The 25,023-nt window shown below is 33.0% G+C and overlaps 1 protein-coding gene across 1 annotated transcript in view; it reads right to left on the bottom strand.

The window, feature by feature from the left end:
• LOC108903711 (venom allergen 3) overlaps nucleotides 1–25,023 on the bottom strand; it is a 33,016-nt gene that overhangs the window by 1,312 nt on the left and 6,681 nt on the right. The window contains exons 2-5 of the mRNA XM_018705989.1: nucleotides 15,968–16,072; nucleotides 9,463–9,581; nucleotides 3,992–4,076; nucleotides 3,708–3,877 (exon numbers count right to left, since the gene is read on the bottom strand). Of these exons, the coding sequence (XP_018561505.1) occupies nucleotides 3,708–3,877; nucleotides 3,992–4,076; nucleotides 9,463–9,581; nucleotides 15,968–16,067 (474 nt within the window). The 5' untranslated portion in view covers nucleotides 16,068–16,072. The remainder of the gene's footprint in view (nucleotides 1–3,707; nucleotides 3,878–3,991; nucleotides 4,077–9,462; nucleotides 9,582–15,967; nucleotides 16,073–25,023) is intronic.

Here is a 25,023-nt window from a genome sequence, read left to right on the forward strand (position 1 = left end):
AACTTCAGGATACAATTTCTTATGGTATTGAAAGAAAAAAAGTTTCTATAAACATGTGGGTGGCCGAAAATGCTTGGATTCTGAGATACAGGATGTTGAAAACATATTAATATTTGAAATAAATTTGGAACAATCAATGTTAAGATCTAAAATTTGGCTGTTATTGTACGTTGGCAAAGAGCTGCATTTTTCGTATAAAGTCAATCTTTATCTGCCGCCAGTGGCGCAGTTAGGTGTTAGTCAGTCGACGTTTTCGTCATAAAATGTAGAACGCCAATGTATTTTTTAAAATTTTTATTATTTCCGGACTCGCCTAAGATTTTACAATAAGTACTAACCTATTTTTTAAGAAAAAAACTTATTTAATTCAACGGCAACAAAAATAAGAGATACGTCTTTTTTTGTTGTTTGATACCGAGATTGTTGCTATTTTGCTAGTTATAAGTTGCCAACCAAAATTATGTGGATCAGATAATAAAATTCGATAATTTACTAACGCTGAAATGACTCGGATGTATTTCATCTACGGCTTAGCTCATTTAAGCCATGTTGCTCGTCAGTACCTCGAAATGTGTTTCCTAATCAATGAATTGGACGTGTAGGTCCCCAAGTTTGGCCAGTTCGCAGTCCCGATATGAATCCTTGCGACTTTTATCTACGGGGTCATCTCAAGTCTCTTGTGTATAAGACACCTGTACTAGATGAAAATGAATTACGATATCGAAAAATTCAAAGTTGTGAAGTCATCACAAAATCTCCAGGATTTTTTGAACGAGTGACACAATCAATGATGAAACGATTGGAGTTATCAGAAAGTGTCCATTTCCAACATCTGCTTTGATTTTGTGTCGAAACTGATTATTTCTATGATTGTTGTTTGTAGTTGCTGGCCATTTTTCTAAGAATAGGTTCGTATTAGGCAAAAAATATAGTACACCTTTTTTATAGTAAAATATTAAGCGAGTTCGAAAATAATAAAAATTTTACAAAATCCATTGACGTTTGACATTTTATGACGAAAACGTCGACTGACTCACGCCTAACTACGCCACTGGCGACAGATAATAAAAATTGAGTTTATAATAATAATGCAGTTCTTTACCAATGTACAATAACTACCAAATTTTAAAAAACTAACATTGACTGTGCCAAATTTATTCCCATTAATATATTTTCTTTAATTTTTAACACCCTGTATCTCAGAATCTAAACGTTTCCGACCACGTGTTTATAGGAACTTTTTATTTAAATACCATAAGAAATTGTGTCGTGAAGTTACGGACTGTACTTAGGAAACAATCTGTATAGTACGTAAGTAAAACCATTATATATTTAAAAAAAATTTTGGACTACTTTTACATATAAGAAGAGTAGTTTTAAAATCTCATGAGCCGCGAAATGCGCGAAAGGCGTGGCATATCTCCACAACTCTTCTAATAAGCACGTCGTGAAAACATTGACTCAGAATTAGACCACGTGCCTCATTACAACCAGAAATGAAATAAGACGCTCGGGCATCAACAAAGTCAACTAGCGAACGTTTGTTATACATAACGAGCGTTCAAATAAAAACGTGGTCAAGTTGGTTCTGAAAATTTGGACGTAGGGCGTAGCGTATAGCAAATTAACTTAAACGTCATCTGTCAAAGTGCTATATCGCCGCTATCAATTTGAATATTTTCGTTTTAAAAAGCGTTTAAAATGGTGTTTTCTCAAGAACAAAAAGTGTTTATCATAGAGTCCTACTTTAGAAATGGACGCAAGATTGATGGAATATGGAAGTATTCTATTGAGGAATGTTTCATAGAATTTCAAAATCAATTTCCCGGCGTTGTTGAGTACAAAATTTTTCAAAGTGCAGTTCAGCGTTGTGTTAATGTTTTTCGTGAAACGGGCAGTGTAACAAGAAAAGAAGGAAGCGGCCGACCTAAAAAGCGGACTGAAGAATTAAAAGAAAATGTCCAACAAATAATGGAAAATGCGCCAAGAACTTCTGTACGTGTTTTATCACAAATGGTGGGAGTATCAGTCGGTACCTGCCACACAGTGTTAAAAAAAGATTTGCGTTTGTTCTCCTATCGTTTAACTTGTCAGCAAGAACTTCATGAAGTTGATTTTCCGCGACGGGCTGTATTTTGTGAATGGTTTTTAAACAACTACGGTGAACTTCATAATATCACCTTTTTTTCTGATGAAGCCTGGTTTCATTTAAGTGGTTACGTAAACTCACAGAATATGAGAATGTGGTCTTCTGAAAAACCAGATAACTTTTTTGTCGAGGGCCCTCTACACGCTCAAAAAATTGGAGTTTGGTGTGCTCTCAATCGAAGGAGGATTTATGGACCTATTTTTTTTAATGGTACTCTTACTGCGCAAAGGTATAGAGAAGAAATTATCGCTCCTTTTGTTAACCAGCTGGAAGAAAACGAAATTACAAACTTTTACTTTCAACAAGATGGCGCAAGGGCACATACGGCAGGCGAGACGATGAATATGTTGAGGGAAGTTTTCCAAAATCGACTAATAAGTCTCAATGCTGAACATGAATTTCCACCGAGGTCATGTGATATTACGCCGTGTGATTTCTTTTTGTGGCCTTACCTTAAAAACACTATTTTTGAACTGCCTATTCCTGATTTAAACCATCTGCAGGCTCGACTTATAGACAAGATTCGTGAAATTAACAATACCCCGAGCATCTTAGAAAATGTCTTTAATTCTTTGAGGAACAGGTGTGAAAAGTGCTTGGAACAAGGAGGGGGACACTTTCAGCAGCTGCTTTAATTTATTGTTATAACAAGGAGGGGGACACTTTCCGCAGCTCCTTTAATTGTTTGTTATTGTTATCACGATTATTCTTTAAAATAAAGTTATATAGTCATTAACGTTATTGAAACTGACAGCTGCTATACAGCTCGTTGAGAAATGAGGTTAAGTTGGTCGCTATAAGCTACTCCCTACGTCCAATGTGTCAGAGCCAACTTGGACCACGTTTTTATTTGAACGCTCGTTATATTTTTATTGCTTAAATTAAAATAATAAAGAATAGGGCATTTTATTATGATATTTGCAATCGGATCAAAGGCTTGTTTACGCTCGAGATAAACTGTGAATAATAGATGTAATGTTTTTAGGACGTAGAATAATTTAGGCAACGGTTGGAATTATGTTTCTGCGCATATGAAGGTCAAAGCTCATAAGATTTTGAAAACTCTACTTCCTGCAAGTTCAATGGTATGGAAGTTACTGAATGTGGCAGACATCTCGATTGTAATGTCAGAATTTAATTTTAGGCTTAGTTTTGGACTTGGATACGATTTTTAATAGCGATATTTGACAACAAATTTGAAAAGATTTACGGGATATAAAGTACTACTATTTTATTTTATAGTGCATTATTTGATTTCAAATTTCTTCTTTTTAATTGTTTAAAAGTTTTATGAAATAAAAAGAAATATTGATAAAGGTCTACATTTTAAAATGGCTCTTGTTACGCATACAATAGTATACATACAATTACTACTTATGTTTTAATTTTAAGTTAATTAACTTAATTAATAATAGCTATTTATTCCTTTGACTGAAGTTATGGAAAATATCTCTCCCGTACTTCTGTACATTTCAAGGGGTTAATTATAATCTACAATAAACTTAAAAAACGGGACTCTTATCTTATCCTTTCGCGGAATAATACAAAAGCTCCTTACCTGCGTGTAATGTCCAGTATGGCCTTCTCCAATTCCTCCATAGCTGAATTGTTTGAATTCATTGAACCACTTCCTCATTGAGTCGGCAAAGTCCGGTTTGGAATCGTTGTCCGAGGACGGTTTCCTCGTGGTCCAAGTGGTCGCTATGTTTTGTCCCACTGGGAATCGCGCTAAAATGTAAATTGATTTTTGTACAGGGTGTCCCCACAATCGTAAAATCATCGACAAATTTAAGGGTTATTATACTGTGAATGAATAAAATGAGTGAAAGAATAGTTACTTACAGACATGTCTTTGAGCATCATGTCTTTCTGACTGACAGGATAGGGCCCAGTTTTGAGCACGGTTGGCCAGCTCATTATCCCACTTCTGAAACAGAAAGAAATACACCTTTTAAACTGTTTTCTAGGTTTTCACTCAATTACAGAATAAGAGGGTGCAGAATGGAAATAAAGAAACTTACAATGTTGCAAAAGAGAACAATGAAACAAGAAACTAACGGAAACTATTGAAACTAATGTTTAAAGTATGATTTGAAACTATTAAGACTGCAACTAAAAGCGTTAAAGTCACATCATAACTTAAGGACTCTATCCTTGTTTATATATTTATAGTTACAATCGAAGTTAGAAAGAGACTCTCATAAAATCCTTATTTAAAATATAAATAATAGTGATTTTATTAGAGAGTCGCCATCTAGTATTTTCTTCTTCCTAAGTTTGATTGGTTGTCTAACTGTATTAAATTAATAAGGATTCTATACATAAAATGTAATGAAGAATTTTGTAACAACTTTGTTCACGTTTTCTTCTGGTGAAATGTTCGTAATAGGGTCGTTTCACATATATATTTTTTTATTTATCTGAATTCAGGACGTTCACGTTTTAAAATTAATATAGCTTTTTTAAAAATTTTGTTTTTACTAATATTAACTGAGATATACAACTTTCAAAATATGACCATGTTCCGACTTTTTCTATAATGCGTTGTGACGTCAACTATGTCGCATGCGCATTACGCTTTAAATTTAAGTTGGTATAACAAGTTAAGTTGGCTATTCTAACTTTGCTGGAACAGACACATTTTCTGTCATTTATCATTATTTACTATTTGTTATGCTGGTGACCGGTTGTGTTTTTGTGCGTTATTTTTGTTAATTATAATTTTATTTAACATGGAGAGAATGAAAAATTACAATATACTTATCAGTTATCACTGCCACACTCACTATGCAATAATAAATAAGACAGATCTACTAGGTTTGTGATATTAACCTCAAATTATAAAGTTTATCAAAACTGTCATGAATCATGATGTCAAATCGTTTTCTGTGTATTTTGTTTATGTCTCGATTGCGCATGGTATACGAGTTGACGTCACAGCGAGAGAGACAAGAATTTTAGATAGGACAGAAAATGTTTAAATTTTATTTTGATATTGTTCCTTTGTGATCCATTTTTTTCTGAAAATTATATTACTGTAAGTAAATATAAGCTTTTACTACTGAAAAATAATTGCAAATTAAATTTTTGGAATCTAAAATAACGACCCTATTGTTGGGAATTTTGAAGTGGAAAAAATAATTTCAGTTTCAGTTCAGATAATTATAATCAATTTTATGACGGAAAATCAGTGAAAAGTATTCATATCTAGTGAGGAAATGAGTCAAGGAGACTACACTAATGCACCTATCAGTTTTAAAAAGCTTCTTTAAACATATGAATGTTTATAGTTGGGGCACGAAATAAGTCACGCTTGGCAAATTATTTATCTGGATAATTAGTCTAAATTATCTTGAAGTTGCCTACAGTTTTCCAAGGTTTTGACAGTGGTGGACAATTCATACGGGCTTTGCTATTTATAAATATATTAAATAGTAATGGCCTCATGACGTGACACCGAAAGGAGAAATTTAATATTGTAGACGTATTCGCTTTTTTTCTCACTTGAGAATCATAATTTCTCGAAAGTAAAGTAAAAAATTAATAAGGATTCTGTTAAAATGTGACGTTGAGGGATGATATAGATTTCATTATCATTAATTTTTGTAGAAGAGGTAGCAGTAGAGGTTGGACGTGGACAGATATTGAAAGCAAATTGATTTTAAAAAATTAGTTACCAAAGTAAATATATTTGTATTTTGTTTTTTAGTTGGGCCTTTGGCTAATTCTACCCTGCGTTTTACCTTGTTCTAAACGGCCTCTTATTTCATTGTAAACTCCGAAATGTATATTTTAGGGACCACTCAAAAATTATGTGAACTTTCCGGCAATTTAGGATACCTAAAGTTTTTTATTTCATTCCGACGCACGGCATAAAGGCAATAACTCAATCGGGCGCGGGAACCGACCAATCTTTTTTTACTACTCTCTGCATTACCCCGGATCCACTTTTCCCTTTCACTTTATTACTCTTGTGTCGTTGTTTCGTCATTTTCTTTTTTTTTCAGGTATCAATTCCCTCTCCCTTTCGCGTTAAATAATTTGTAGCTGTCTGGCGTTTTACGGGCATATCTCCGTCTTTGAGCCGTGCGATAGGTTGTGTACGGTGCAATAACCTTTTGTAATACGGGGGACTCTCGATAAGTTGTTCAAAAGGAAAAACTGACTGGGGTTGGAGATATGGTGGAGATAAAATGTATGATGATGCGAAAATATTAAGTACGTATTTCATTGTTCTTTTACAACTGTAAGAGTAGAGACAAATACGCAGTTGATTATTTGAGTCCAATTCGGAAATCCCCACGGGAGGCGCCACAATCGTCGCATTTGAAACGAGTAATCTCTTAACTTACACTTATACTTAATATAATTGTGCTATGCTATAAAATGTATTGGATTGTTCTGTCAGAGTGTCAAAAAAGACGATTGAATGAAAATTATGTTTATTAATGTAATTTTTATTTAAATAAAGATAAACATGTGAATGTGATGACTACTACAGAGCATTCATACATGATTACGTGACCAGTACTTTGTTTGGAACAGTGTGTAGAATATTTGCTTAACAGTTTTATTTCAAGGACATTTTTACACTCAATGTACAAAGATCTACATACCAGTGTATGTGTGCATTTACTTTAGAGATAATATAGAAATTAAGCACCTATCGTTTTTGGAAGATAATGAAATTATGTATTTCCCTATCAGTGAACTCTCTAGATCTAGAACGATATTTTACACACAATTTGTGTTGTAATGTAAAATTTTCTTCGACCTATTTGCGGATATTTAGCAAATATAACCTAAAAAATGAGAACGGAATAATTTTACTGACTCACAATTAACGAATATCCCCTCCCCCCTCAAAAAAAAACAAAAAAGATTTTCATAACTTAATGATGTAAATAAAACATTGATTTTTCACAGTTGTAGTATTCGCCATCAGGTGGCGTTGAAAATGTTAGAATCGTCAATGGATATAAACAGTGCAACAATATAGTTCATCGTAACATTGGCGGAGGCCCTGGATGCAAATTGTGGGTAATTAGGGGTAATTGTGGGGGCTTATATCAACCATTGCTGTCACCGTGATATGTGTGGTAATTCAAGACATTTGTTTAATGGTTTAAGTTTCATTTGCTTTAGCTTAGTGAGATAAGGAATAGGAATAGGAAGAAGGAGGAATACAAATATATTTTCGTGAAATCGTAAACAGCGTTCCTACGAAATTTTGTTGGTCATATAAGAAAGAGGCGTTACAGAAACTTCTAGGAAATTTTTACCAAATCTTAGTCTTTATTATCGTTCTGTATTATCCATTATCCTGCGTCATAAATTACGTCAACTTTATAACACTACCAGTTTCATGTTTACATTTCGTTTTAACTAGTTTTTAAATTTTATTTATTGCTGTTAACTGCACGAGGTTATATCCTTGAAAAAAGTATTTATATAACCAATGCAGCTTGTAGTAATAAACTCCGTTGTTTTCACACATCTGTCAATGTTGTTAAAGGGTTAAAATTGACTAAAATTTTGTTTGACAAGCTAAAGTCAGCAAACCTTATTGTCTTTGCAAACAACAAGGTTTGAAAACGACTCTTTGCACACGAGCGAGACATATTGGTGGACCGATTTTACGATACATTTTATACGACTGCAATCAGAGACCACAAAAATCAAATTTCAATTTAAATCATTTTTATTACTAAAATTGCCAACGCATTAACAAAATAAATTAAATACAACTTTTAATTTAACTCGTTTTTATTAAGAAAATTGCTAACGCATTAACAAAAGAAAGTAATATTTAATATTTATGGTAACATTTGAACATTCCTTCAAGGTTACGCTGGGAAAAGCAGTATTATTGTGCACCTTGTTTTCGGTAATAGAGAATATTTTTGGTATCGTGTTTTTAGTGCAGTTTTTTAGCGTGCAGTCGTTGTTTTCTTGTTGTATTCCAGTAGACGATCGTTGTTCTGGTTCTGTGGCAGCAGAAGACACTGAAGACCCTATCTTTTTCGAAACTTCCATTTTATTTCTCAAACAGTCATTAACGTAGCCTTCGGCAACTGTACTGGATTTCCACCCTCCATGGCGTTTGAGGGCAAGCAGATTTGAGCCAGAATTGACTAAAATTGTGGCCGATGAACGCCGAAAACAATGTCCCGTGTAACTTTCTGGATTCTCTAGCATCAAAAACTTGGCGATTTCCCTAGCCATGTTTCCAATTTTGTTGATGCCAACGTTTTGGCTTGAACATTTTCCGTTTTGATAGTTAAAAAAAAACCTGCCTGTCTTCAGATTAGGAGGACGAAGAGCACAGTACTTTTTTAAGATAGTGTAAAGGTTTCCTGTAATTGTAAAATACCTTGGTACCTTTGTTTTTGTATTCTTCAGTTTAATCAGCATAGCACTGCCGAAATCTTTGGTGTCTTCTATTTTGAGATAACTTAATTCCTCCCTTCGACATGCCACAGATAGTCCAACTGCCACCACCGCCTTGATAAGTAAATATTTGTCGTCTGATGCTTTCGTCAAAAACCGGCAAAAATCATCTTCTGTGAGGATTTGGGACGTAGTTTTCGGATTTTCGTTTGATTAGCGCTTGCAACTTTTTATAGCTTCCAAGATCTATGTTGTGATTGGCACTTAACGTTGACTTGAGCATCGAAAAAATCGTCCACAACGTCGAAGATTTATATTTCTAGTTCTTCAAAATACACCATTACTGCGTTTTCTGAGAAAGTTTGGACATTTTTGGCTAGTCGCCAGTCCATAAAGCGGCTTAACTCAGCTTCATACCTGCTTCTGGATTTTGTGGGCAGCAGTTCCGAACATATTTCGCTTGCTTTCTGTAAAATCTCTTCAGAATCACACATTTTCACAACCAAACTTCGGGAATTCAACAATTTTTTGAAGTATCTAATCAATAAAATAAAGGAGCCGTGACGGTTGCTATGAAACTCAGCCAACTTGAAACATTGCATAATTTGGGTGACAACATTAAACAAAAATCACAATCTGGACGCGTGTGCAAAGATGACATAACCGCGTGCAAATTGTTTAGCACACGGCGTGTGCAAAATACCGTTTTCAGAGCGTGTTTTCCGTGCACAAAACCCCCTTTTGCAAGGCAGTCGTATAAAAATATATTTAAGTCCAGTCTTATTACTGAAGCACGGGTGAGATGGACAAAAAGCGACGAGATGATTTTTCGCACGCCTCTGCAATTTTCACTAATTGTATTTAAGAGAGTGAAAGATATTGCATCGCCCACGTATCGGTCAATCTTTACATTCCTTACTCACCATCTCCATCATATTGGTCGCAGGTGGTTGTCCTCCTACTTGACCTAGAGCTATGGACTGCCTCATGGCATTGTGCATGTCCAATATCAACTGTCTGTCCCCATGTGATAAGCCGGCTCCTAAGAACAAGGCAAAGGAAAATTACAGATAGTAAAATATAATAATAACGATTTTACAAGCTACAATCGACATTGTTCTAATGGAAATGTATGGGTTTGTGTAGAATATCAATAGGTCAGTGGTACGTGCAAAATTTTCAATTGTTTGGTGTTTGCTGCTGATTTAAACAAATTAATTTCATATAGGTATGTTCGCTACGTCTCACAGTGGGAAATATTGGACAAAATTCTCGCCACTCGTCAATTTTCATTGTCGTGATTTTTTTTAATAATCTCCTGGTAATCTGAGTTTTCATATTCCGGTGAGGTTTTCTTTTTTTTATAATGCTTAGGGAGCGCCCCAACCAAAATGTCGAAGAAAAATTTTTTAAATACTCGATGTTCAGTTGTAGAAAAAAATGTTTAAAAAGTATCTGCTATTAATAAAATTGATTATTATGACCCTTGGTGATATATTTGATGTTTTTTCTTCAAAAACCTAACCTCAAAATTATTAATTCTAACTTAAAAGCCTTAAACGAAATTTACATTGGAAAAAAGTTTTTTTACATGCCAGAAGTACGAAAGAGATTCAATAGAACCCTAGGTAACATGTTATACCCAAACCATGAATTTGAATCAAAAAACCTAACCTCAAAACCAACATTAACTAAGATTAAACTCACTAAATTAAGGATTAATAAAAAAAAAAAGAAAAATATCTTTATTGTACAGAGATTTTTTTTCTACAACTGAACATCGAGTATTTAAAAATTTTTTCTTCTACATTGAGGTTGGGGCGCTCCCTAAGCATTACAAAAAAAAGGGTTTTTGGAAAAAACCTCACCGGAATATGAAAATTCAGATTACCACGAGATTATTAAAAAAAAATCACGACGAGACGATGAAAATTGGCGAGTGGCGAGAATTTTGTCCAATATTTCCCAGTGTGCGTCTGTTGAAAAAAGTAGACATAATATGTTAAATCACAGATTGAGGTATTGAGAACTGATTTATCATACACTTCTTGTATTAGATCGATAGTCTAGTCTAGCTAGAGACTCTAGAGTCTAGATATTACCACCTAGATTATAAAGCCTTCAAGTTTCAAGAGTGAGTCTCAGTCACACATTTGCGGTAGCAAAAAATGTAAAAAAATAATTTCCTAAAATGAAACAAATTTTTTTACGTTAATTTTTTCACAATTTAAATGTTAAATACTCATCAAATATGAGAAAAAAATACAAAATTTTGAAAAAGTTCTATTGAAGAAACAATTACCTAAATGTTTCAAAATTATTTATATTTTTTTTGCGTTTTATCTTTTTATACATTTTTACATTAAATATTTCAATGTCGAAAAATAATTTGTGAAAAATTAGTTTTTTTTTTCAATAGTTTAAATTTTTTTATTTTCGATATTTGATGAGTATTTACGGCGAAATTGTAAAAAAATTAAAGCAAAATTTGTTTCACCTTAATCATGAATGATGACTTAGGAAAGGAAAACGGTTCGACCGATCAATTTCAAATTTTACAAGCCTTATGGGCATGTATTGAGCTAAAAAACCTACAAATGTTGATACTTTTCGCATTATTCGCAAACTAGGTAGTCGCTGATTTTCCAAAACAGCAAAAATGAAGATAATTGAATTTTGCAAATTGCTTTTGGTTTCTGCATATTTACACTATGTGTGTACTAAATTTCAAGTGTCAGTAAAGCTTCGAACAAATTTGGCAAAGTTTCGAGTTTCAGATGCCGATGAATGAATAACGCCTTATAGAACAAAAAGTTTTGCTCTCATGATTTTCGGCTTTAGCGTCATTATTGTATGTATATTGAACTATAGTTTTCGAAAGTTTTATCATTTTTTGTTTATAATTGACATTTTTACAGCAACTTAAAAAAAAATTGACGTTTTTTACCGTTTTTTCAATTTCGCAACTTTGTTGTTGCAAATTTCGTAATCGGACCACCGCCATTTTGTAGCTATTTTTATTGCGAAGAAAATCATGTCCTAAGCATTTTTTCGTACAAAGTCATCCCGCTGAGTTATTTAAAGAAAACTACTTAAAAAAAATTTTTTCACGATTAAATTGTTAATAACTTTTTTCCTGATAAAATACTTTGTCAGCAAATTAGCCTGTTATTGTACTCATTATTTAAAGTATTCCTGTCTTCCTTTTCGGCCTCTGCCGACTGGAGTATAAGACAAAAAAAATAGAAGTTATGGCATGATCCTTGATGATCCAAAATTATAAGCGAATTAGATCAGGGAAAGGGCATTTTTTATTAGAGGACATCTATATGGAAGAATGTATTAGTGTATCAAAGATATTTGAAAAACAAAAAACATCTTTCCGTCTACTTTGACGCGCTCTGGCGGCAAAACAAAGAAACTTGGGATAGAGGTACCTATGTTTAGTTAAATCTTTTATTTAGCAGAGTACGATCTGAATAAGTCTTATCAAAACAGTGAATCGCTGTTTACGACCTGGTCAACTCGCGTGTCTTCTTAATCAGATCCGTTCAAGAATGCAAATGAAACATTTTAAACCAAATTACTTCTCCAATCTTCCAATCGGCTCGATAGACGCACCTGAACTGCCGTAAGAATGTCCTGATGGGAATTAATGGTTCGTCACGGTTTCTTGGTTTGTCTCATTTAGATTAATGGCTCTATTAGCGAATGGCGAGATAAAGGCGCGCAAACAAATTGTTTTAACATTCAATTCGCTGTTCTGCATATATTAACTCCCACTAAACGGCACTAAACGGTTCTTTTGTCGCCGTCCGTTCCTGTAATTGGCGTGCATTAACGGCGTCATTAATAACTTTCTTTAATTGCTTCAATAAATATCCGAATGCGTTTCTCTCGCGATTTGGGCAGGAACAAGACGTTATCAATGCCATACGTCTCCTATCAGTGCGAAATCTACAGACTCGCCGTCGTCGAAAAGGAGAATATCAAGGATTTTTAAATGTCATCGTATTCGGGTGATAATAGCCGGCATTCGTCATTTCGGTCCTGCTTGGAATTTTATCAGCCACAAAGAGATCTGCGACGCGATAAGGAGAACCGGAAGTTCGCAATGCAAGAACTAATTTGTCACGACCTATTATAATATTAATTTTTAATATTGCAACAAGCAGCTAAATCTTCCTTTTGAAGGGTTATACTGGGTGTTCCAAAAAGGCAGCTCAGGCCATATATCCTTTGGGCGAAAACAATTTTTCATTTCAGTTAAAAAAATTGAAGTAATTTATCTTTGCTGTTAATGTATTACTTTATTTTTTGAAATATTTTTTATATTGTTTTTTTCATTTGGAATTATATTTGTATTAGGGTGGTTTTATTGAACAACTCTGTTGGATATCGCCACTCATTTTGATTTATTTGTTATACTCACTTTTTTGAAATGCAATAAAGACCATATTATTATTATTATTATTATTATTATTATTATTACTACTACTATTATTATTATTATTAATATCTACCCTAATCTTAAAATGCTACTTGATCTGTTGGTATGAGTGGTATACTTTATCATTTGTTTTACAAAAAATAAATAAATTCAGACAGTACCTATTTGTTTTTCTTTAGAATAAAAAAAATTGACAGTTGTGGATACAAATTTCAAAAAACTAAAATAACCAATTTTCCAGCATATTTAGTTCTTTTCAGACATTTTCAATGCCTCCTAGATTTAAAACTTCAAGAGTGTATGAAAAATTATTGGTATTATAAATTGATTAAAGCAGGCCATGGATTGCCAACTAGATTACGAATGAAAATATTAATATCTTTACAAAAAATATGGCGCAACATTACCAAAGAGTAAGGTTAAGGTAGAGAATAAAATACGTAATGACACCACCTACCCTATACACCTTAAGGCTTCTGTGGCATATTCGAAGGAGTTAAAACATATTACTACGTGCTTTTCTAAGTTTTCTTTGCTGAAACGGCGATGTTTATCACTTAATATTCACTGGTGTAGGGAAAATGACTGTTCAACGTCTACTGTTGACAACGGAGAGTATGAGAAATTGTTGAGGTATGAACTATATATTAATATATTTGCTGGTAGCTCTTGATATGTGTCAGATAAACCTTTACATATGTTTTCCAAAATGGTATATCTTGTATTTTTTTCCAACATTCTTTGCATTTTTTCCTTTATCGTACTACTGATTAGGTGTATATTATTGGCATCTATATCTTTTTTTTTATACATCATCCATTATATCAAATTGTTCATTTAGGGATAGTTCAGTGATTCCAATTTACGGAATTAAGGAACTTGGGGTTCTCTAGTTTGTTTAATGGAATATTGCTTGAAAGGCGTCTGTAAGTTCATAGAAAAATATAGTCTTCAGCGCTTGGCGAGGCATGACTCTTCAAATATTTTGTCACTTTAGATTTGTCACAAGAATTTATAATGCGTTCACACATTCTTTTCTCTTTTGGCATTTTACTTCATTTTCTCCCCAAACAATAGTTGTTAATGTAAATTATGTTACTATTTATAAATAGTTATTTAAATACACACTTTGAATACAATTTACAGAAGATGTAAAAAAGAAAGGTATCGACGCGACACCAGCTACTACAAGGCTCCGTAGATAATTGAACAGTTCAAAACGCGTGTCAGCTGCCAAGGCCACCGACCCCCCGCCACACAGTGGGACGAAACGCCACTGTCGCATTCAAATTACTCTACACCCCACATAGTTCAACTGTTTCGGGTGAATTTTTTTTCAAAATGTTCGTTTTGAATGTCCCTATCGATCCCTCATTTGGGATTTTTGATTTCGGTCTTAATTTTTTTGAAAATTGACTCCAAAATTCGATTTTTATGAAAAAAAAACTAATTTTCGGCGCAAATGTGGTCCTACATGGCACAAGTTGATATTTTACGAAATTTTTTTCAGCTGAAAATTTTCGTTTTGATAAATACTACAAAACTGTCTGCGTGAAAGTCGGGAGAAAAATGTTTCATATTCGCTAAAACGGTCATAATATTCCAAAAATTTTCGTGGAGAAGCGATTTTTTAATTGGAAATTTCGCAACCTAAGGTGACAAAGAAAATAGATAAAAATATGATTTTGGTCTCAAATAACTAGTAAAAATTTAAGATGAGCATAGCTTTTAGTTTTTTGAACATTTTCAAAAATCACCCCTATTTAGGGGTTGAAAAGACGCCCAAAAGAAAGAATTGAATATTACCATAAAAACAGCATGTGAATTTTTCTATCGAATGATTCTTGATATAAAGAATTATTCTCATGTGTGAAATAAGCATGTTGAATTAGAAAATCCACCCTTAAGCACGCGCTCAGGGGGTGGAATCGTCCCCAAAAATAGAAAATATCAGAAATAATTGTAAAAATTCCAAAAAAAAATATATTAAGATAATTCACATGCTAATAGTTTTTATATCAATTGGTAATATTCAAATTCTTCATTTTTTGCATTTTTACAAACTCTAAGTAGGAGCGATTTTTAAAACTTTCAAAATACTAAAAGCTATGCTCATTTCAGTTTTTTACGACAAGTAATTTGCGACTAAAAACATATTTTTATGTATTTTTTTTTAATTCTCTGCGAATTGCGAAAAAACGGGATAAAATCACAGTTTTTTTGCGGTCACTCTTTAAGTAAACCAATTGTCAAAAACGATATTTTAAAATACACCATTTTTTTGAGAATCCAAAACCGTAAGCATAGCATAAACAAAAAAGTTCTGAAAGAAATTGCAATATTTCCAAAATTAAGCCCTACTTCAAAATTTTACAAGAATGAACAAAATTGTGGAATGAAATTCATGATAAAAAAAAAACAATTCATTTGAGCCATCAGTGGCTTTAGTGGCCATTTTTTAACAACCCTATTTTCCCGTTAAATTAATGTTTGTGGTACTCAATATTATAAAAAACAACCTAGTTATTACCATTTTTTTTTAGTTTTGACCCAGACCATTTATGTATCTTGAAATGAAAATGAAATGAAAGTCTTTTTATTTTCTGTGGTGAACATACTGATTTATTTTATAATAACACTCTGTATGATGCCGATACAAGACAGATAATTGCCATAAAAATTTTAGTAGTTGAAATGGGACAATGTTAATGGAAATATTACACCTAAGGTGACATTGAAGCATCAGAATTAAATGTAGGAAGTCTCGGTGCGAGAAGATGTTGTAGAAAGGACGAACCGTCTTCACGAATTTAAAAAAATGTAATGTATAGGAAGTTCTAACGTGGCGCGACCCGTGTAAAATAATTTAGTATCATTAGCGCGGCGTTTCGGGTATCCTTTGAAAAATTAGCGTAACATTTCCATTAAAATACAATAATATAATGCTGCAAAGACCATTTATCAAAATTAATACTCACTTAGTATTGTTCTTCCACAGGCAGTAATATATCCAATCAATGTCAAGCCAATAATTGCAATTAATGACTTAGACCCTCTCCTATGTATTGTCTGGCACATTGTTTCTGAAACAAAAGGTCGGTTAATTTTTACGCAACGCATCAGCACCAGCGGCGCGAGAAGTTAGTTTCTTGCTAATAAGGATGGAATATGGAATTTTCCACATCTCGTAGAGGCGTCGGAAATACTATTCGAACAATGTTTTCGTTTCTATAGCGTTTCCATCACAAAGAAATGATACCAAATGATATTCGTAATATAATAGTGAGTTCGAAACTTTTTTTTATCGAATTCAGATTTCTTTTTAATACGCGAAATACATACCAAGGATAACCAAGGATATATTCCGTTTCATTGTTTACGATATAGTAGTTTTCCTACTCCAAGCCTGAACAAATCTAATATTTTGGAAGTGTAAAATACCACGTCAATTTAGAAGCTTTACGTTGTCAGTAGAGGAAGTGGAGGATATCGAAATCTGATGGAGCAAGATCAGGAATATGAGGCAGATGGGAAATAACCTTTTAATCGAGAATAGTGGTTTTGTCTCAAGAGGACACAACAGGAGAGGAGTTGTTGACATTAAACCTCAGCAGCGATAATTATATTCCTCTGAAGCAATTCATAGTAGACAACGCCTCCTCTGTCCCATCATCAACTTAGCTCGGTACCAGCTTTTGCTCAGGAAATTGTTTTTTTGTTAGAGCTAAGCCATTATTTTCTGTTGTTGGATTAAACGCAACATTTTTCGATATTAGGAATAAAAATGGTCATTGTTGTCGATGATGATGAGCTGCCGAAACAGTTTGACCTTAGTTGGTATGTGTCTGCTTTATTTGTTTATAAAATATTACTAGATTATTAGGGTGTTTTTTTTTGAGGACTATATCCTCTTTATCAAGCTATATTTTTTTATATGTACCACTGCTGTGATTATCCAAATTACATTTTTATCAGATGCGGTTAAAACTGATATTTTGTTTCTTAAAACAACCTGTATCACTATTAACCTAACATTATTCTTATAGTTAATGGGTTTTCCTATTTCTTCAGGGTTTACTGATTATTTTTTCCGTCAATATAACAATGGGCTCATTCAACAATTCTTTTTTATTTGCTTAACCGAAAGATTGCAATTTTAAGGGTCGTCGCTAAAAATTTGAATTTTATATCGCCTACAAGTCATCCTAGAAAAATCATAAACTGGCACGCTGAGTATCCGCTGAACCGGCGAGTGTGACGTCACCGCATGGGAAATCGATGCCGCATGCTTGCGTGTGTTGTCAGTCAGTCGGCTAGCCGGGATTTAGTTGCGTGTTAAGTTTTGATTGAGTACATTAAGATACCAAATTTTGTTAGCAATATGGAAAACACAGAACAGAAAAAATTACAAATATTGTATTGCTCCCCAGTCTGAGAGCATTAGTATGAAGACGCCTAAGAAAATAATAATGTCAAGTCAATAGTCTATTAGTCTTTACTTTGATTTGTTTTCTTTTTAATATCTTTTATTTGAAAAATGACTTATTTTGAAAGCAAACAAAACTACCCTGCGTAATTTAGGTATGTAATAAATACGTTTGTATCCTCTAGAAACACTATACACTTGTGTTTTCCATTGTAGATTTTTTTGTGAATATTATACAAATACCTATAGGTACTAAGTATTTATATAACATATATTTATAAGATATTAGGAAGATTTTATGTAGTTTCCATGGAAATAAAAATAGTAATATGAAGTTTGTATTTGATTAGGTAAATCTTTGAAACCTGTGATAGAAACGGAAACGGGAAGATATTAGGTAAGTTTTATGTAGTTTCCACGGAATAAAAATAGTAATAACAATTTTGTATTTGATTAGGTAAATCTTTGAAACCTGTGATAGAAACGCTTTAAACGTAAAATCCTTATCCTTATTTACTATTCTTATTGTACAAAAACATTAAAACTTTCACTACAAACGTACTTTAAAGAAGCTTTACGCGTTATTGAAACGTAACCTTTGCATTTTCACTCCTCTCATCTCAGCACTGATATATGCCTGGTTTTTATTAAAAAAATCCATAACCATTGACAAACCTACTTTTGGCAAATTAGCAGGATCTGCTTCTACGAAATTTGCTTCCATTTTTAAATTTAATATGCACAAACGCTAAAACACTCTGTAGATGCAGATCTGGAAGTAGCGCCAAGCCGGCTGACCGTCCCATGCGGTGACGTCATTGCATTCTGAGACAAATATTCGCATTTTAAACTCATATAGCTTGAAAACCGCTAATCATGAGCAATACTTTTTGTATACAAAATAAAAATTTTTGAAAGTTTACTGAATGACTCCATTATATTTAGAATTTTTTTCGGCTATTGTTTGTATGTTTTTTACAATGCGCCACACGAAAGACAGAAAAAAGGAAATTAAACCTGTGAAAACTGATTTTAAAACTAAAAAACAAGAAAACTGGTAATACTACTTAAAAAAGAAAATATTGATATAATAAAATATCTATTTATTCTATTTCATTATGATAATAAGTTAACAAACGCCAAACACTTGATTTTATTCAAGAAATCCTAGAGCATCTACAGGATTTGCTACGAGGTACTAAATGTCTGGTCATTAATAGACTTGATTTTTTCTATTATCCACATTATAATAATTTTAGACGATAATTAATCGGCTAAAATTAGAAGCAAGGTTGTGCAAAATTGTGGGTCCATAATTATAATGACTATATTAAAAGTAGTGGAAATTCCTCCTATTTGCATTTGATTAATATATAACTTATGAGACATCCATTCATGGATTTTGTGTATAAAAATGTATAAATAAATTTTATTCGACCCTGAAGAATCTGTTTTTTTTTTAGGTGGAGTAAGATTTTGTTTTCTTGTAATTAAATTTATTACATAAATTCACAGATCCTGTTTTTTATCTTCAGTGGAAAGCTACAGATAGGTCGATAATTTTATGTTAATAAATGGTTAGTCAGGGGTCACTGAACTTTATTATATGAATAATTATTTATTTTTCCATTTTAAAGTCAGTTGATTTACACCTAGGAAAATATGAAATCACAGTATTGTTCATTAATACGAATTCTTGCTACATACGTTCATTTTTTCACAGCCATATTTAGAATATAATTCTATATCGGGATTTTTTGAAACAAATAAGTAAATGTGAAATAAATTATCTCTATTAGGATACAAGAAACCACTAATGTATTATAATTTATGAAAGAATTTCTAAATTATCTAGTAACGTTTCGCCTTATGTGTCTTAGAAAACAATTAAAAATGTTAATTGGCCAATTTTAGCTTGAATTTGTGACAAAGACTGTTAGGGACAGGCACCTGGCTGCAATAAATTCGTTCGTTCTTTCTTTTGTCTAAAATAATGAGCTTTATCACTCTGTTAATTGATCGACTGGGTTTTTTTCATTTCCAATAATTATAGAGCTAGTTTTTTTTAGCGGACTCAGCTTCGCTAATTGGAAAATTGGAGAAATCTGATTAAAATGATCGAATTATTAAAAACAAGGAAGTTTTTAAAAAAATCGCAACTCTAATCCTGAATACGGTGTGTCCAAATTCAATGACGTAATGATATTGCCGTTATTTTCACCAAATTAGTGGTTAGTACTTCGATGTGTAACCATCCAGGGAAAGCTCGCAATGCTCGTCCACATACTAGTGGCCAGTAGTCATGTTTGACAACAAATTTGACGTTTCTATTGATATAAATACTTATATTCTGTTTTCTAAAGCTGCTGTAGACTAGAGCATCACCATTTAATTTTAAATAGTTTCATTGCTAATTCTAATCTTTTATTTTAGTCCGGTCAAAATAGACATTTCAAATAATGAAAATTCCGACAGAGCTAAATTTTTATGGAGACTTTGGGTACACCGTTAGAAATAAAGTGTCAAAAGTCGCCATTGATCCCATGTGTGCTAAAAAAGTTATTCGGGGTCAAAGGTCAAAATTTGAGGTTTTTTGTTTTTTTCGAAAACAGTAAGTTTTATCAAAAAAGTGGCCCGGACAAAATTTATAGATCTTAAAATTATCCACAGAATGGACCCTATACTTTTTTTCTAAGAATCACCATTCCTCGGATATCGCGATTCTATTAGCTGAAGGAGTCACGTTCTACATAATATGCACACATTTCCACACCACCTGTGGGGTAGTGTACTTTGGCGCGTTTTTTTTAAGGTGGTTTCCCTGGTAGGTCTACTCCACGAACTGTTATGATGGAATTTTCAAGGACAATACTCTTTTAACTGCATGATGATTATTGATATTGACATTGGTTATTGACTTTAACAGTAGTTCTGATTTCTTTTAATATTTTAATCTGATCTTTTCAAAGTCGACTTCAACAGTCATGTCTTCTTCGATTTCTTCTTCTTCTTCTTCCTCTTCTTCTTGTTGGATGTTCATAAATTGTTCAAATGAAGATGAATCAGCTGTCTCTTCATCGAAATCACATGAATCTTCGTCTGTTGTATTCGATTGGACATTTGAGCAAGACTGGCTTTGGCAATTAGTACACGCTGGAGAATACAGTAACCCTACCCTTCTACAGCCACATTTAGCACTACAACCTTTTTTGCAATTGCAAAAAATAGTGTTTAGGTGTTTTTCCGGAGCAGGTGGGAGTAAAGTTCGAATCGGTTCCAAAGTATTATCTGTTAATTTCCAACTCCAGTCTTCTGGATTCAGTTGATTGCCTAGCCATGTCTGAACTTGATAGTATACTCGATACAAGCGTTGATTAGCAGAAGCCGATGTTGGAGGAAGACAAGATAGTTGTACTTGTTTCGTGTATTTTTTATAAAAGTTATATATCTACATTTATCTATACAAGCAATTTTTTTGGAGCTCCATAAAAAGCAAGGAGAAAGCGAATTCCTTTTGTGATTATTGTTTGAAGTGAAGAATCAATTTCTGTAAATACTATAGCACAATCAATCAAATCTTTTTTTTCAAATAATTTTAATATTGATGTTTTACCCCTTCTGAACATTGCTGATGTAGTATCGCAGTCGGTTATCGCATGTAAAAATAAGACATGGTTTTGGCATTTTGGATAAGCAGATAAACTTTTTGAAGAATATTATTTCTGTTCGCTGTTGAGCCTTTCCAGGTTTTAAAAAGTATATAATTTTATCAATTGGAGTCCTTGCAGTGAGTAGTATTAATAAGTCAACATATTCACCAACTACAATAGTTGTATTTGTTGCATTAAATTGTTCTATTGCTGTTTCAAGGAACGTCATTTTGACTAAGGGACTGAGTATTTTTGAGTGTATATTCTTAGAATAGTATAGTTTATACATACAAGAGACACAAATAGGCATTTTTACTTGTATTAAGTGCCTGACTATGTATATACGTGGCATATATGTGCATATCATGTAGAACGTGACTTCTTCAACTTTTAGAAACGCAATATCTCAGGAATGGCGATTCTTAGAAAAAAAAGTATACGGTTAATTTTTGTAGATAATTTTAAGATCTATAATTTTTGTCTGGGCTACTATTTGATAAAATATACCGTTTTCGAAAAAAATCCAAAAAACCTCAAATTTTGACCTTTGACACCGAATAACTTTTTTAGCACACATGAGATCGATGGGGACTTTTGACACTATATTTCTAATGGTGTACGCAAGGTCTCCACCAAAATTTAGCTCTGTCGGAATTTTCGTTATTTGACCCCTATTTTTATTACTAATTTGACCGGACTATTTGTCACCACAAACTAGTTTTATGGCCGAAAAATTGTACTGATGTAAATTATTCATTTTCAAATATTTTGAGCGCTCTTCTTAAATAATAACGAACGAGTTAGTGGTTTCCCAACACGCAGCTTCGATAAAAATTTCCAAATGGGAATCTAGATAACTTTTCCGATACGCCAAGGCCTCCAGAATCAAGATAGGGAGAGGGCAAGGTCGTAAAGTATACAGAGAGTAGAAATAGCGGCATGAACCGTTTGAAATCCGGACCTTATGAGTGCTAAAGTCGATATTCCAGACACGATTCTGTCTCTTAACCGTGTTACGCTGTGAAAATTGAATCGTAACGATAGCATCGCCGAGGAACGGTTGATTTTGGGATAGAGACGCGCATGTGATGGTGGGAGGCTGCGCGGCGGCGGGCGGGTAGGAAAACAGATAAATTATTTACAGCGTGTCACAATAACAGGCCCCGGGGTCTTCGCCGGTTGCCGGTTTGTTCGTACTGACCATTTTAATACATAATCGGTGCCGGACGAAGCCAAAACGGCAGAAATTTGCGATGAAATCCATGCGGCGTTTGCTGAGGGCGTTCTAGAAAATATAACGATTACGTTATATATTTCTCCAATAGTAATTAATAATTAGAGCCGGGAATGTATGCATGCATTAATCATGCTTCACCCCATAGATTAGTCAACCCTTGATGTAGACCCCCTCTAATCCAGAGGGATTCTGCATAATGTTATTTTCATACGTTACGGTTTAATAATTTCTTAATTATTGTAATGTATACAGGGTGTGTGCGAAAGGTTGGGAAATCTCGAAACTGGAGCTACTGGTGGCCAAAATAGTCGAAAGAATAATTTTAAAAACTTAAGAGTATAAACAAAAAAATTGGAACTTTTATTTTTTGACATTACAAATAAGAATTTTGGCGTTGCTTGTATGTTATGCTCTACTCCTTTGACAAATAGGAAATAGGGGAACATATTTTTACCTTTAGAATCTTGGCTAATAAATAAAAAAATGTATGGCATTGCTGATATAAAAGTAGATAAGAGAAAATAAGAGATATAGAAATAGAATATGAGCTTGCTATGTGTCAAAAATAATTAAAGATATGCTCAAAGCACACACTGTTATGCTTTTAGCAGAAGTTGAACATTATTATAGTGAAAAAATTAAAATTTTATTTGATTTAATTGTAAATGTAAAAGTTGTATATAAATAATAATTTACCTATACGGGGTGTTAAAAAAGTAAAAACAAATTTAAAAGCAATTTTACTTAAAAAAATAAGGGTAAAAGTCATATGGCCTTACGCCCGAAAATGTTTTGTTCAAGAGACTAACGATGATTAACTTACTAGTAGTGACACTTTTACAGAGTCACCATTGAAGATGCAGACAGTGAGCAACAGCGAAACGTTTGGAAGCATTGGATGCGATCAGTTACAGAGGCCATCTATAGCTGTTTTAGAACCAATAAAAACCGGAGTGAACATCAGGGCGAGCATTGGGGTTCTGTCAACGTTTTCGCCGCCACGGCGCTTAGCCCAAGAATAAAAAGAGCTAGTTAAAGATTTCTAGCTAAAGCTAAGGAAGTACAATGAGAGTCTGTTACTGCTTTTTCAGAAATGGCTACTACTTTTGCGAACATTTCGCGAAGCATTGTTCAGAAAAAGGTGGGGCACCTGAATCTCCGTTCCTGATTGACTTCATTTATCATCACCATATTCAAATCATGCAGATTTGTTAGGTAATATTCTGTACCCAATTTGATTTGATTCGGTCAAACCGTTCGGAAGATATAATCAAGAACGACATGGATATGGTACCGCGATATAATTCAAGATCTAATGTAAGTGTCAAATGTAACAAACTTGGAACTAATATCATATTTAAAGTCGCCAATTCATCTTATGTGTACAAATTTCAATAAATATTGCTGTACGTGTGAAGTTCATTGTTGTACTTTGAAAATGTTATTATTACAAAATGCAACCGAGAATTTTATTGCAGTTTAATGTTATAATATTCTGTGACCACGGCCACTTCATTGTATTCTATATTATTATTATGTGATTTTTTTTCTTATTTTTTGTATTTTTACTACATAACTTAGTACTAACTTGTAAAATAATCCCGACAATTATTTAGTAACGTAAGTTTCTATTTTTACGACGACACTTATTTCCAATTTTCCACAGCTCTGGACCTGGTTGACGTAGCATAGAGGAAGGAGAGTCTAGATTTATTGGATATCTAGTCTTGCAACTTGAAATTTACGAAGGCTTTAAAAATAATTTAAATAAAGTTTTGGAACATCCCTAAATCAAACGTTTTATAATTTATACTCAACGGAACAAAACTTTCTAGGAAAGTTTCGCGAATTTCTTTGGGTGCTAGATGCGGGTTTCAAAACTACATTTAGGAATAGTAATTCTTTCACCAAATTTTAAACTATTACAAAATATATGTACGTTAAAATTCAAAGCATTCTGTTAGCTTCCCATCTTGTTTAACATGTAACAATTCTTGAGAGATTCTAAAAACTTATAAAAAACGTTTAAATGATTGCTACTTCGCAGCGTCCAGTGAATAATAAATTAAATATTTTCTAATATGCTAAATGAGGATACTTAATGAGGATAATATTAAATTAGAGAAAAAAAAGTCATTATCAAACACATAGTAATCAATTACATATCTCAAAATTCCTACTTAAGTTAGAGCTTATTAATATTCCACAAACGTTTAGTTTTATATGCTAATTTCTCTTAATATAAATTTAAGGCTGTTCCGACGATGCAAATTATATTTATTAAAAAAATTATCGTGTCTAATCTGCTGATCGTCATGATAAAAATGGAGAACTCCTTATTACTTTATTACATTTTTAAAATAATAATCACCAAAATTTTTATACCCAGGCGGGACACCCTGGGTTCATGTTTCAAAAAGTTCCTCATGGGATAATAATGGAGGTAGTTCACGTAAAGTTTTTTCTTAGACGATCTGTTTTCCTTAATTATTTTTAATTTGGCTAAAGATGTCAAAATTTGTATATGAGTAAACATCAACTGTGCGTTAAGAATAATGTGCAAACGGTTTCTTTCTGAAAAGTAGTGTCGCCGATACAGGTAATTGAAGGGGTACAATTGAAGAAAAAATATGTTAAAAGTCAAAATTTATTACATTTCTGTAAACTCTAAAGGATACTACAAAAAAAGTATATTTATCGAAATTCGGTAGCATGTACCAT

Source organism: Anoplophora glabripennis, unplaced genomic scaffold (genome assembly GCF_000390285.2).
Source record: "Anoplophora glabripennis isolate ALB-LARVAE unplaced genomic scaffold, Agla_2.0 scaffold10, whole genome shotgun sequence".
In the NCBI taxonomy this organism is placed as follows: Eukaryota; Metazoa; Arthropoda; class Insecta; order Coleoptera; family Cerambycidae; genus Anoplophora; species Anoplophora glabripennis.